Source organism: Manis pentadactyla, chromosome 15 (genome assembly GCF_030020395.1).
Source record: "Manis pentadactyla isolate mManPen7 chromosome 15, mManPen7.hap1, whole genome shotgun sequence".
Classification (NCBI taxonomy): Eukaryota; Metazoa; Chordata; class Mammalia; order Pholidota; family Manidae; genus Manis; species Manis pentadactyla.
The window spans coordinates 14,697,149-14,712,242 of record NC_080033.1 but is presented as its reverse complement, the minus strand read 5'-3'; the positions used below and the strand labels follow the sequence as shown (position 1 = coordinate 14,712,242).

Sequence of the window (15,094 nt, the reverse complement as noted above, 5' to 3'; positions counted from 1 at the left end):
GTACATGACTGGTCCCCTTCTCAGAACACTATCACTCCTGGAAGGATGGCAACGTATCTCTCAAACTAATTCTATGCTGTGCCCTCCCTGTGGCTTTTACCCTCTTGGAGAACCCTCTCCTATAGTTCCTGTCCCCTAACAGCTCAACTGTTCTACACTGGATGGGCTGTGGAATGGCCTAAGATACCACCCCACCTTGCCCCCACCTACAGTTAATAGCAATCACTGTACCCAGCCCACTCTACTGTAATTTTAATCACAAATGAGCACAGAGAGGATGAGAGCTATGGTTCTCACCCCTCATCCCTGGCTGTATTTGATAACTGTGGTATTTTAAACTATGGATTCCTGGGTCCCACTAAAAAACAATAAATTATCAGGCTTTCTAGAAATAGGGCTATTGTACTATTAAAGGCTCCTGAGTATAGTCATGGTTGTGAATCACTGCGTCAGAGGAATCTCAAAGGGAGAGTGTCTTGCCAATGGGTTTAAGCCCCAGGCAAGTTCACTATGGATTCAATGTGACCAAAGAAATTGACAGCAAAACATTCTTTGGGGTGAAAGGGTTTATTACCCGGCTTGTTCTCCAGCGGTAGGTCAAGCACTACCGTCTCTGCCTCTGCCCAGAGCACTGGGCAGAGCTCTCTATATAATGCAGTAATAGCTTATTACCTAAAGGTGCGGAAGCAGTAGCCTAGCAACAGGCCAGTTACATCATCAGGTGATTTAAGTTCAGTGAGGATCCTGGCCATAGGAACCCCAACTTCCCCACACTCCACCCCTCCAGGATTCTCGCCTTACAATCTATACATTTTCGTTCTACAATGGTCCCTGTGCGAGAGAGCTGGAGCATTGTAACCAGATTTCACAATAGCAACAGAGGATAACAACTTAGAGATAATAAAAATTAAGATACAACAAGATTTTGTTACAACAGGTAACAAAAATTAAAATAATCCTCAAGCCAGAGGAGGTTCCTAATAACAAAAAATTATAATAATCCTCAAGCCAGAGGAATTTCCCAATCCACAAAGACTTTAGGGGTGATAAGACACATGTTATAATGACACCAACATAGGCAAATCTTGTCCATCAGGTAGGATGCATGCAAGAGAGTGGTCCTGTGATAGGACTGTAGCAGGAAGGGGGTCCCTTCCAGGTCTAGTATACCATACTTTCACTCCTTTCCCCATGGGGGTTACTGAAGGGTCTATATATAGTGCTACTGGAGGTGCATGTGCTTGACCTTTGGTGGCCACTCTGCTGTTACTCTAGGAACACACAGGAGGCCAGCTTCCAGGCCTTGTCCCCAAGGTGCCAGGAGAGCCATCCATCGTTGGTCCATGTGTTGAAAAGTCCAAGGCCACATCCAGTCAATGGAGTCTCCGGGGTTCAGTGCAGCTGGTGCTGGCAGTAAGATGTTATTCTGGTGGCCGAACCTCAGCTTCAGTGATTCTTCCTTGGTTTGTACTTGCAGTTGTATAGGGGAGGCAGCCATATGTGTTAACATGTCTATGGGCTCAGGGCTCCCTTTCAGGGTCTCTCGTTCAAATGCTGTAGCACGGTCCATAAGTGGACTGACCATTCTCACAGACTATTGGTATCTGACTTTAGTCTGGATTTTAATAAGCCATTGTGCCTCTTTTTCATGCCTGCTGTTGTAGGACTGTGTGGCACACAAAACTTCCACTTGATTCCCAGCTGTCGCACCCATTCTTGCAGGGTATGTCCAGTAAAATGGGTGCCCTGATCACTCTCAATTACCTGTGGTCGGCCATAGGCAGCAAAGAGAAGCTCCAGGCCTCTTTTGGTCGTCTGCTGGTCTGCACAATGGGTAGGAAAAGCAACCAGAAGTCCAATAGCTGTGTCCACACAAGTCGTCGCATACCGATATCCTTCTGACACAGGTAGAGGCCCAATATAGTCTATCTGCCACCTGACGAGGGGTATAGGTTCCTTAGCTGTTGTCCCATGTTGCTGTGGAGCTCTGTGTAAGCCCCTTTTGGAGCACAAGCCACACTCCTGCCGGGTTCTACTAACTTCTTCAAAGGTCAAAGGTAAGCCCCCCTGACAGGCTACAGCCCACACTGTCTTTTGCCCTGCATGCAACAAATGCTGATGTAACTATTGGGCTACATCAGAAGCAGGCTTTCCTTCTAACCAACATATCTGGACCAATTTATCTGCTTCACCATTTCATGGGATGGCAGTGGCAAATGACCTGTCACATGGTATACCATAATTATTTTGGACTGACCACAAGCCCATAAGTCTTGCCACAATTCTTGCCCCCAAAGGGGTCGGTGACCAACCAGCCAGTTGGCATGGTACCAGGTTGGTAGCCACAGGGTCAAGCCCCAATAGCTCAGCTGTCACTGCAGACAACTATAGGGGAGAGCTCCTGGCTGATCACAAGCCACACAGCCTGCAACTCTGCCCATTGACTGCTCTTCCCCTCACCATCTTCCATCCATATTGTCTCAGTCTTAGGATGGAAAGCTATGACCCTCCATTATGGGGGCTGCCCATGGCTGGAGCCATCTGTGTACCATGCATCTTCGGGTATAGGGGCTCTTCCTTCCCGATAGGGACTCTCTGCTACTAATGGTTCAAAAGCAAGTTCTTCCTGCTTTTCACTAGTATATGTCACTGGCCCCAATAAGCGTTAGAGTCCTTCACTCAAGGGGCTACTAGAGAGGGCACTACACTGCTGTAGGTAAGCACCCCACTTGGTCAGTGTGGGCGTTTGTGCCACACTCCTTGGCTTTGGGCCCAGTCTTGTACCCACCCCAAGATGGGATAGGTGGTTATTACCTTTATCAGGCCCATTTCAATGATAGATTCTGTAGACAGCAAGGCGTGATACATGGCAGCCATTTGTTGTTCTATCAAAGTGTACTGTACCTCTGCCCCTTTCCAGAGTTGTGACCAGAATCCAACGGGTTGGCGAGTTTGTTCAAGCCGCTGCCAGAGACCCCAGCCATAACCTTCTTCAGTGATATGAACATCCAGCTCACAGGGCCTTGATGGGTCTAACACACTCAAGGCCTGCACAGCCTTGACTGCCCGTTTTGCTGTAGTAAAGGCAGATGCACATGTCTCATCCCAGTCCCACCTGACGCCCTTTCGTACCAACTGGTATAAGGTCTTCAGAATTTATGCCAAGTGCGGGATAAACATTCTCTAGTAGCCTAGAAGACCCAGAAACTCCTGTAGCAATACTACAGTTCTAGAGGTAGGAAAGACCTGGACTTTATCTATAACTGCTTCTGGTATAATGTTGGTCTTACCCGACCAGACGACCCCCAAGAATTTGACAGACAAACCAGGTCCCTGAAACTTGGTACTGTGCACAGCCCATCCTTTCTCCTGTAAATGTTGCAGCAGTCTAGGTGCTGCACCTTCTACATCTGAAAGAGAATCGGACATGAGCATGACATCATCAATATAATGGTACAGCTGCACCATTGGTGGTTTCTCCCATGTAGCAAAGTCCTGGGGTACAAGTCCATGACAGATGGTGGGGCTGTGGAGGTACCCCTGTGGAAGGATGGTGAAAGTCCATTGCCATCCTTCCCACGTGAAGGCGAACTGGTTTTGACTTTCCTGCTCGATGTCAATAGAAAAGAAGGCATTAGCAAGATCTACCACATAATGGTATGTTCCTACTTCATGGCTGAGGGTATCCATCAAGCTTGCAATAGAGGGGACAGCAGCATGCATAGGGGGTATGACTTTATTCAGTTCTCTGTAATCCACAGTCATACACCAGGAGCCATCTGGCTTTTTTACTGGCCACACTGGGGAACTGAAAGGACTATGGGTGGGCTTTATAATACCCACCTTTTCCAGCTCCTGAAGAGTTTCTCCAATCTCTTTATGCCCTCCAGGCAGTTTGTATTGTTTGGTATTAGTCACCCGCTGAGGCACAGGAAAAGCTATGGGCAGGTGCCTAGCATGTACCCACAGAACTGTTTTCACCACACGTGTACTCTCAGTCTGAACTCACCTGCAGTGGTCTGCAACTATAGACCCTGCAGAATATCAATCCCCAAAATATAGTCAGGGATAGGAGATATATACACAGTATACTCTTGAGGGTAGATGCCCTATTCCCAAAGAGCTTTGGGCTTTTTTCACTCTGATAGCCTTACTCCTGTATCCATCTGTGATAGTGGAGGTCCTGGGGAACCGCTCAGGGTCACCATGAATCAGTGAACATTCAGCCCCTGTGTCCACCAGAGTGAGGGCACATTGTATATTCACTGGGAACCAATGGATAGCTATTTCAACATGTGGCCTCTGGTCCCCCCCTGGTCCCTCAGGGAAGATAACCATGACCTTTACCTCAGTCAAACCATGTTCCCCAATCACCTTCCTGCGTGGGTTTCAAGTGAGGTTGGCTCACTCTCCAGCAGGAAGTCTTGCAAACACACAGGCTGGACTCACAGCTTTGTCTCTGACCTCTGCCTCATTGGTCTTAATGGCTGGAACTGCTGCTCTGGTTTCAGCTGTTGCCATAGCTCCAGTAAGATCCTATTGGACTTCCCATCTAATTTTCTTCCATCTGCTCCTGCCCATATTAAATCAACCCACATCTGGGTCCTCATAACCTTCATGGGGCCCTAAATTCTTCTTGTGAGTAATAGATCTTATTTCTTTCTGGGTTGTCATTGCAGCAGCCTCTCCTAAGTCTGCTACTGTACATGTGTGGATAAAATGAGAGTTTCTGTGACCAGGATTCTCACCTGGCCATGGCTGACTAGCTCACTGCACACCTGTGGGCAATACATGGCTGTTGACTCTATAAAAAGAGCTCCACCCGGTGCTCTGAGCGCAACATGGTGGCAGGGCTGCAAGGCCGCAGGAGAGCAGAGCAGAGACTGGAGTGGTGGCAGCGCTGAGGACAGAGGCCCAGAGGACAGCTGTGCAGGATGACTGTGCAGAGAGGCCCAGAGGACAGCTGTGTGGACAGAGGGGCCCAGAAGCAGAGACTGGCTTGCTGCATACAGACTTGTTCTGAGGGAATGGGATTCTAGTGACTGACCTGCCACCTGGAAATAAAGTTGGGTATAACCCTTTCACCCCCAAGAACGTTTTGCTGTCAATTTCTTTGGTCGCACTGAATCAATAGCGAACTTGCCCGGGGCTGAAACCCATTGGCAAGACAACATGTCACCTTGCCTATGGGTTGCCCTAAGTGAGGGGAAAGAATGGCCACTAGAGACCCAAAGAGGGATGTAGGAGCCGCTTGAAGTATAGTATTTCTCATCCCAGTGGTGAAAATCTCTTCATCTGGGCCATAATTCTCTGGACTACAGATGGCATTTCTTATGCCTAGCTCTCGTAGCACCTGTTGGAGCTCAGCATATGTCTACCATCTAACAGGAGAGGATGGTAGGTCACCCAGATTGGGCCACACAGCACGAAGTGCAGCCATAAGCCAATCGAGGAGGGAGTGACTACCTGAGGTCCGATGTGCATTTTGTAATCGCTGCCTCAAGGCAGGCTGCCCTGTCAGGGAAGCCAGCTTTCCCATCTCTGATCCCGACAGACAATTCCATCCACCCCTGAGTCCCACAGACGCAGGAGCCAAGCTGATATTGACTCCGAGGGCTTCTGTCTAAACCTGGAGCCCAAATCTACCAGCTCAGCCTGAGGATAGGGGCGGACCACAGAGTGCTCCATGACCTGGGGAGGGGGCTGCTCCTCTCCTTGGGGAGCTCTCAGCTGCTGGGTCTTTATTTTTTTTTTACAACCACTGGGCATGCTTACAATACAGGAGGCACCACCCCTTCATCCTTCTCCAGCTCCTCCATTTCTGGGACTGATGGCACCTTTCTCTCCCCTCCCCCGAGTGCCTCCTCTGCTACAACCTTTATCTTTTCTACTGTGCCTCGCAGCAATGCTGCCTCAGTCCTCAGAAGCTCTCTTACCTTCACCTCAATGCTTCGCAGCTGATGTTTTTGTGCCACCTCCACCTGTGCTTCCCTGAGGAGTGCGTCCTTTTCCTTGATGGTCTCTTCCTCCTTCAGAACACCTGGCAGCACTGCCATCTCGTTCTGTAAGGAAATTTTTACCTCTTCAATGGCACCTTGCTGCCAGTGTTCTCATGCTTCCTCCTCTCACATCAATGCCATTTCCTTCTTCAGGGAATCCATAGAAGTTTGCAGCTTGCATTCTCGTGCTGCCATTTCTTGGGTCTCTTCTGTAGACCTTTTAATACTGTGAGGAGCAGCCAACCCACAGTCCCTGCTGCCTCCCAGGGACTCTGTTTCTCAAAAGACCTACTTACTATACCAAGTGCCACCCCTACTGCCTCAGGTGTCACCTCCACTTGCCTCCAGTCCAGGGGTGGGGCCCAGCCCTCTAGGAGGCAAGCCACCTCAGACCACATACCCACTGGGGGACGATCCACTGTCTCCCCTTTCACAGGGGCAGCCCACTGAAGCACCCCTCCCATAAGGGCGGCCTGTCTTTTTCTTTGGCCAACAATGAACACTGCTGGCTTTCATCAGTTGTCTTGCCGATGGGTTTCAGCCCCGGGAAAGTTCGCTATGAATTCAATGTGACTAAAGAAATTGACAGCAAAACGTTCTTTGGGGTGAAAGGGTTTATGACCCACCTTGTTCTCCTGGCGGTAGGTCGAGCACTAGTGTCTCCGCCTCCACCAAGAGCACTGGGCCGAGCTCTCTATATAGCGCAATAATAACTTATTGCCTAAAGGTGTGGAAGCGGTAGCCTAGCAACAGGCCAGTTACATCATCAGGTGGTTTAAGTTCAGTGAGGATCCTGGCCATAGGAACCCCAACTTCCCCACAGAGAGGTAGCCTGTAAAGGGCTGGTTTCATGAGAGGGTGGTGATCTTGGTCTCAAAGGCTGGCAGGACTTCAAAGGATCAAGGTGATAGAAGAGGGGCAGGCCCTCCAGACAAGGCATATGGGATGGGAGGGAATAAGGAATGAAAAGTGGTTAGTTGGAAAGGACAGCAGGCCAGTTGTACCAGCAGCCTAACAGAGGGTTTGAAAGGCCAAAGGAATATAAAACTCTATCCTCTACTGTACTCTACCAAATACTGTAGTAAAGGCAGTATTTGACCCTTATACTGACAGTAGAGGAATGTACACGCGGATAAACAGGTGGTAAAGTACATGGTGCAAAATACTCATTGTTGAATCTAGGTGGTGGGTATGTGAGAGTCAATGTACGAGTCCTTGTATTTTTTCTGTATGTTTGAAACAGTTCATAATTAAATGTTGGAGAGAAAATGAGTATTCACTCATTTGATATCTGCCTAATCCCTGGGCTTTGATTTTACAATCCCTTCTAAGAATGAACATACACACATGCGTGCATGTATGCACACACACACCATGAAAATCTGACAAAGGAGCTATGTTTGAGACTAACGTGTTACTTCAACAATGGTGACACAACTGGTATTCCTACAGCCCTGGAAAAGTCACGGTTTATCTTAGAACCATGCATTCGGGAGATGGTAACACTAAATGGATGACTCCCCATGATCCATCCAAACCTCTCTTGATGAGTAGCAACACAGCTAGCAGCTTGAGGAACCAAAGTCAAGTCAAGGGAAGGCCTGATTGGTGTAAAAGTACTCCATCCCCCTGTCATCTGAAGAATGGATCTATGGCCCATGCCAACCAACAAGCCACAAGACACCTGCTGTAGGATTCTAACAAGAGACTTCATTTTTAAGATGGAGTAAGGGGAAGCCAGTACTTTCCTTGATGCTCATAAACATGGGCACAGATTATCCAAAAAAGGCAGAATCGCTTAGTTCACTGGCTTTAAGTGTGGTCCCTGAACCCACTGCACCTGCATTCCTTGGGAACTTGCCAGAAATACAAATTCTCAGGCCCTATTCCAGAACCATTCAATCAGAAATTCTGGCCTAGCAATGTTTAAGCAAGCCTTCCAGGTGATTCTGGTTCACAGCAAAGTTTGAGAAATATTCAAGTGGCTAAAAGCACACTCGGGAGACAGACTGTGTCCAAATGCTAGCCCTCCTTCTCTCATGACTTTACATGAGTGACATATCATCTCTGTCTCAATTTTCTAAAAATGTATATTATAATAGTACTTACTTTCTAGGGTTGTAACAAACAAAGTTGTTATTGGTAAATAATTTTTAAACCATTGACTTGGTAAACTCCTTTGTCTCTCAGGGGCACCAGCCTGCATGAGGCTGACACTGTGAGCAGGGTAGACTAGAGGGATTTAAGAACCCCAGGCCTTGATAAGCTCATGAAGGTACAGGACCCAACCCTGAACTGCATCCTGGCTCTGGATTTCCTTTCATGGGCTCGGTTACTTATTGTTTAGAACAGCCTGAGTGACGATTCCTGTTGCTTACAGCCAAAAGCATCCCACCTGACTTGTAGATTTTTACATTGACAACCCACAGTTAATCACACTTCCCTGTTTTTATCATGTACGCATTCCCCTCCGAAAATAACTCCAGCTTGGCCATGCAACATGTTTTATCCAATGGGAAATTAGCTAACAAAATACCCCCAAAGGTTTGAAAGGCATCTGGATTTGGGGCTAGCCTTCTTTCTTTCTGTGCAGGGAACCTTGAGTCCACCATGTAAATAAACTGAGCTGGCCCGCTGAAGAGGTCCAACCACACAGAGAACCAAGTCCTGAGGTACCTCAACGAACCAGCCTGTCAACCACCAGACACATGAGATCATCCAGCTGCAGCCGAGCAGCCAGCTGACTGCAGACCCACGATAAGCGCACATAAATCAACAAAAGAACCCTCAGCTGTTCCAAGTGCAATGCTGACCCAGTTGCTGACCCACAGAATTGCGAATAAATGATTTTCAAACCATTAAATTGGTGCAAAGAAATGAAGTGCTGCCATAACAAATACCTAAAACATATGGCATTGGCTTTGGGAGCAGGACATGTGTCGAGTCTGGGAAAGCATCCAGGAAGCTGTTAGCAAAGGTCAGGAAAGCAGTGTACAAACTCTTACTGGAGGCTAGAAGAGTGGTGAGGACACCGCTATGGCAGCTTGAAAAAGGCAACACATTTTACATATTGGCAAAAGTACCACCTGCACTAATGTAGAAAATGGAAAAAATACCTAATGAATTTTCAGATCTGACTAAAGAGATCTCCAGAAAGCCTATTAAAAGCTTCAGCTGGATGCTTTCAGCTACATAACATACATAAAAAAGAAGAGCTAAAGAAGCAACTAAACAGTTTGCAAGCATAATGTGGAGGAAATACGGACAAGCCAAAACTTGCTGGATTGGAAAATAAAAATGTTCCACATATCCAGTCTCTCCAGGGAGCAAGAGTCTCAAAATAAGAGATGACCTCAGGGTAAAGATCAAGAGTGTGGCTGAATGAGCCAAACTTTATAACCTCTGAAAATGTTAAGGGGATGCTAGCAGACTGTAAACTAAAGGGCTTCTGAGATTCCTCCAGGCATCGTCCCACAGCCCTGACGGCCTGCCCGAAGATGAGAGGCCTATCCGGAAGAGAACTGTGATTGTAGCTTTTCTTTAATAAAGGGGTCTTATAATCTGATACATGGAAAACTCAGAGTAAGGCTGTATGAGCTTGATAAAAATGCTAGAGACAGTTCAAAATGAGGTGGCTTCCTGTGAGTTTCTAATTCCTCCCCTTTTTGAACTGGGAGTGTCTACAGCAGTGTTCCTGTCCATGCTGTGCCACTGGGTGGTGGCTGGCATGGAAAGAAAGAAATAACTTGTCTTTTTAATATACAGTTTTCTGACTCAAAAGGAGTCTCACTGAAGAAGCCTTAACCGCACCCAGGATGGTATATACACAACACTGCACTTTGAGCCAGAGGATGAAGCTTTTAGAGATTTGGGGAGTGGGGTGAATTTGTCTTGCTCACGGGAAGGATGGGAATCATTGGGGTGCAGGGTAGCTATAGTAATTGTGGATAAAATGAGAGTTCTTGTGGCCAGGATTCTCACCTGGCCCTGGTTGACTAGCTCACTGCACACCTGTGGGCAATACATGACTGTTGACTCTGTATAAAGACCTCCACCCAGTGCTCTGGGCGTGACACAGTGGCAGGGCTGCAAGGCTGCAGGAGAGCAGAGGCTGGAGTGGTGGCAGCACCGAGGACAGAGACTGAGACGGCTGTGCGGGACAACTGTGCAGAGAGGCTCAGAGGATGGCTGTATGGGACGACTGTGCGGGTGGCTGTGCAGGCAGGCAGAGAGGCCCAGAGGATGGCTGTGTGGACAGAGGGGCCCAGAGGCAGAGACTGGCTTGCTGCATACAGACTTGCTCTGAGTGAATGGGATTCTAGTGACTGACCTGCCACCTGGAAATAAAGTTGGATATGACCGTTTCACCCCAAAGGGCATTCTGCTGTCAATTTTCTTTGGTCACATTGAATCCACAGCAAACTTGCCTGGGGCTGAAACCCACTGGCAAGACAGTAATGAACCCCAGTGAATCATGTCTCGCTGTGTCTACACCCTTGTGTTATCCCCTTCTACAATTCTGGACTTGGCCATGTCATGTGCTTTGGTCAAAGGGACATTAGCAAACATGACAAAAGCCAAAGCTTAAAAGGTGCTTGTTCACTGGGGGTATCCTCCCTCTTGGTGGGTAGAGAAACTCAAGACCATCATTTGATCAAGCTCAAGCAGCGTCTCTGGAATGAGCCCAAGCTCACATTAATAAGAACCAAGAAAAACCAAAACACCCTTGTGGGGAAGTTGGGGTTCCCATGGCCAGGATCCTCACTGAACTTAAACCACCTGTTGATGTAACTGGCCTGTTGCTGGGCTGCCGCTTCCACACCCACAGGCGATAAGCTATTATTGCGCTATATAGAGAGCTCGGCCCAGTGCTCTGAGCGGAGGCAGAGACGCTAGTGCTCGACCTACAGCTGGGAGAACAAACCGGGTGATAAACCCTTTCACCCCAAGAATGTTCTACTGTTATTTCTTTGGTCACATTTAATCCATAGTGAACTTGCCTGGGGCTGAAACCTATTGGCAAGACAACTGAAATCAACCAGCCTGCAAAGTGTCAAGCCCAGATTGTCATCCAGCCCCAGACAAACCGCAAGCTGCCAGCACCAACACGGCAAGCCCAAATGAAACCTGCAAAGCACCCACTGGTGCCCACTCAAAATACTGACCTATCAAGTTGTGTGCTAATGATGATTTTGTTTTACTTAGGAAGTTTTGGCATGGTTTGCTATGCAGCAAATGCTCACTAATACACTGACAAAGGAGTCATGTTATATGAAAATACTTTGCAACTAATATCACCCTTGATGTGCTGAGATGCTCATACTGTCAGAAGCTCCTAAGATAGATTTACAGAGCAACAGATGTAGTCCTCTCATTTTACACTCAGTCCCAGGAATGAAGTCAATAGATGGCAAAGACAGATTCAGCTGAAAGACTTGAATAGCTATCTTTCTCTCCTTTTCCAGGTGAGTACCTAAAATGTTATTTATCTAAGTTAAAGCTGCATGAGAGATGGCTCCACTGTGCAGGCAATAAACACATTTTGAGAATGAATAATCAGAACATCATGTCAGAAACAGGACAACACATTTGAAATGAGGACTGTACTGAACATCTAAAGCACTGTCAAGAGCCACTGAAAGATGCTTCTGAACAGCAAAGTGGTGTTACTGCAGTGTTTTAGGAAAATGAGGATTATAGACACATGCAGGAGTACCAAAGGACCATACCAACATGTGGAAACAAATCCGGACACTATTGTGACCATTCACATGAGAGAAGAAAAAGATCTGCACAAGCAGATCTACCCTGGGAATGTAAAACTGCAGAGTGTAGCAAGAAAAACAAAACCAACCAAACAAACAAAAATGCACAAAATAATGCAAAGATATGGTGATGGAAGAAGGGAGTCTCAAAAGAGGATGAAATAATCAATAGGATCAAATGTTTTAGAACAGCCAGGGTTCCAAATCTTAAACTAGTATGAGTGCCCACTGCTTCAAAACGGTTAAATTTTTGTTTTGACAATAAATACAAATTTATAAAAGAAATACATGTACAAAATTGATCAAAATTGTACAAAAACATGTACAAAAAAATAAATTAGTTAAATACTAGGAACGTGTTAAATATTCCCCCAAATTATGAAACTGGGGAAGGGTTCATCTATTCAATGCACTATTATAGAAATCATTTTCAGGGGGATAAATGTTGGCTATACTTCACCTATAAAAATGGGTCCGGGTAGATACAGTCACTAGCTTTGCTACATGATGTTATCATTAAAGTCTGTCAAAATGTAGGTATGAGGGGCAGTGTATGTAGGTGTATGAAATTAAACCAGATCCCAATGATAAAGGAAAACCAAAATAAAATAAAAGACTCCTAAGTGCAGGCTGTACTTTACATATTACTGGTAGTCCATCAAATGTTCAACACACAACAAACATCAGCAAGTCTGTTCTATGAAATCAATGAAAACAGGCTAAAAATTAGTAACATCAGGTGGAGGCTAGCACACCTCATTTGTTACAAAATTATAATTTATCCTCTCAGGCAAAGGTCCTTAGCAGTGATACCTAATATCCTGCTGAATATTTGCTTAAACTGTTTTGTATAACCTAGATGTCATGCACATCACAGTACCTGGAAAGTCTACCCACTTCTCTGAAGTATGTGGGTCATTACATGCCTCAAATAATGTACCAAAACGAACAACAGAAACTCTTTTGTTACATAGTTCCTTCAAATTAAGTTATTTAAACTTGTGGTTCCTACATGCACCAAACATCTTATGTGTGTTGAGTATTCCTCTAGCACAGAGGTTTCATCTTAACTTATCCATTCAAATTCTTGTGCCCTTTGATCAATTTTTCCTACTTTAAAAAGGTATAAAGAAAGAATTAGGGGCAGGAAAAGTTAGCTTACATAAACTTCTGGATTTTCTCAGAAAATTAGAATACTTGCCTATTAACATTAGCAGTAGAAGAAAGTAACACAAAAGATTCAATGTTACTTTAGGAAATGCCTTGAATTGGATTTCTCATGCATTCTTGGTACTAACACTTTAAAGGAATGACGTATTTTACAAGTGAGAAAAAAATACCTCTCAAAGTTGTTCTGATGACATCCAGGAAATTGTCAGTCTCCCATGGGAGACCAGGAGTAAGAATAAGGGAAGATCTTGTTTTCTGTCTGAATTCTACTCTGATTTTTTGATAAGGATAGTCGAGGCACATCTGAAATAACTAAGTTATCACATATCAAAAATGATAGCAAACCAGCTGGGCAACTGTGCTGTCACACAGTAATTGTTAATCACATTCAATTAAGTAAAGGTCACCATAGTCACCATTCTAAGGGGTTGAAAGTTTCCCCTTAAGACCCCATCCGCCCATAACATTGATTTTCTTTACAGCAAAACCTTCTCAACATTCTTCAAGACCCAGCTTATCAAAGACAAAGTCTACACTCCTCACTCCTGGCCACCTAGACTCAAAGATAGAAAATGAAAATCCTTCAGGGGCCAGGTGAGTAATAAAAATGAGAAAGACAGGCACAAAGTGAGCTGGTCAATGGTTTAAACCTCAGTATGCAGAATACTGTGGAAAGTACAGCAAATAGACTCTGCAGGACAATCCAAATATTGAAGACACCTTTCAGCTCAAATTTCCTGACACCAGAGTACAGTGCAGTCTATTTTTATGTAAGCTAGCAATCTAGAATTTTTGGTAAGATCTCCCCATTGCCAGATGCTGAAATGCTCTCAAAGGTAAAATTCAGGACAGACCATATCAAACTTCTCTCTGTTCCATGTATGGACAGCTAGCCTCACCAGTACATACATAGAAATCAATCTTAAATAAGTCCACTGGCCACTACAATCCTCCCAGCGTGGCAAGGACAGTGTGCCCAATGCTCCAGCCTCAGGCTAACCATGCTTCCCGTCCTCCTCCCACTGGAGTCCTCCACCACCAACTTTCAACTTAACAAACCGTCAAGAGCAATTCAGACTGCCCTACTTCTCCTGGAAGCCCTCCCGAACCTCTTCATTCCACAGACTTCTCTGCTGTACCTGCCTTTTATCCTTATCACTGGACAATTAAGCATGGATGTCCCGGTATTTTTATTTGAACTGCTTCGTGCGTGTTCATAATTAACAATTCCGAGGATGGCTGAGGAATGGATGGAGCAGAAAGCACTGCTGAGGGAGGGCTCCGGGGAACATGAGTCACTCCACCAGGAGCACAAAGAACTTTGCCCAATACCCAGGCAGCCTGCAGTGCAAGAAAAGGGAAGGTTTCCTCCTGTTAACAAGCCAAGATGGAATGCTAGGGAAATTCTCACCTCTTTTTTGGCTTTCAGGAGCCACGTGGCCATTTTCCCGGTCTCCTGAATGCTGTCCCTGGAGAAGGGTAAAGTCTCAAAAGATAGATCTGGGATGTGAAGAGAAATGAAAGCACGCCTAGTTGGCAAGCGCTTCCCCACGAGTCAAAGCGGTCAGCTCCGGAGCCCCGCAACTGGGAGCGTCACCGACATCACCGGCACAACCCAGTTCCCGTCCAGAGCCCCGTTAAAAGGGCCCAGGGCGACCAAATACCCTCAAGCTCAACCCCAGCTCTTGCCAGGGAGAGCAGCCCATGATCCACAGCAGTGGAGTGAGGGTTTGTGTCTAACTCTGCGCTGGAATGAAAGGATAACGGCCAGGAGATGCCAACAGGACGGCGCCCGAGTTCAGAGACAGCCTGTGTCCCTGTGAGTAAAGAAAGAAAAAGCTAGAGACGTGCTGACTGGACGCGGCAGTGGCTGTAGGGCACTCACGGGTCGCGGGCTGACGTTCCGAAACCAGAGGCTGAGGCTGGGGAACAAGGTGCAGAGGGGTGCCGGGAGAGCGGGTCCGACACCGGAAGTGCTTATGGGCGGCAGCTCAGTGTACGGGGGGGCGAGGTGAGCGAGAACGGAAGTGGCCGAAAAGGCCTCTGGAGATTGTAGTCTCCGAGCTAAAGAGGCGAAGGTGAGATGGCTTTGCAAACGCATGGTGACTCGGATAGGGGCACCTCTCAGAAAATCAAGTTTTAAGAGCCCACTCTCAAGAC

At 46.5% G+C, this 15,094-nt stretch overlaps 1 protein-coding gene across 7 annotated transcripts in view; it reads right to left on the bottom strand.

Moving 5' to 3' along the window:
• The window catches only part of LOC118912516 (zinc finger protein 875), a 36,582-nt gene extending 21,694 nt beyond the window's left edge, over window positions 1-14,888 (bottom strand). Inside the window, exons 1-3 of one of the 7 annotated variants that reach the window (XM_057493449.1) lie at window positions 14,820-14,888; window positions 14,346-14,518; window positions 5,937-6,062 (exon numbers count right to left, since the gene is read on the bottom strand). In XM_057493449.1, coding sequence (XP_057349432.1) covers window positions 5,937-6,062; window positions 14,346-14,378 — 159 coding nt within the window. In that variant the 5' untranslated portion in view covers window positions 14,379-14,518; window positions 14,820-14,888. The remainder of the gene's footprint in view (window positions 1-5,936; window positions 6,063-14,345; window positions 14,519-14,819) is intronic. The other 6 variants (XM_057493450.1, XM_057493451.1, XM_057493454.1 and 3 more) reach the window with 6 other exon arrangements.
• Between the last annotated feature and the right edge of the window lie 206 nt (window positions 14,889-15,094).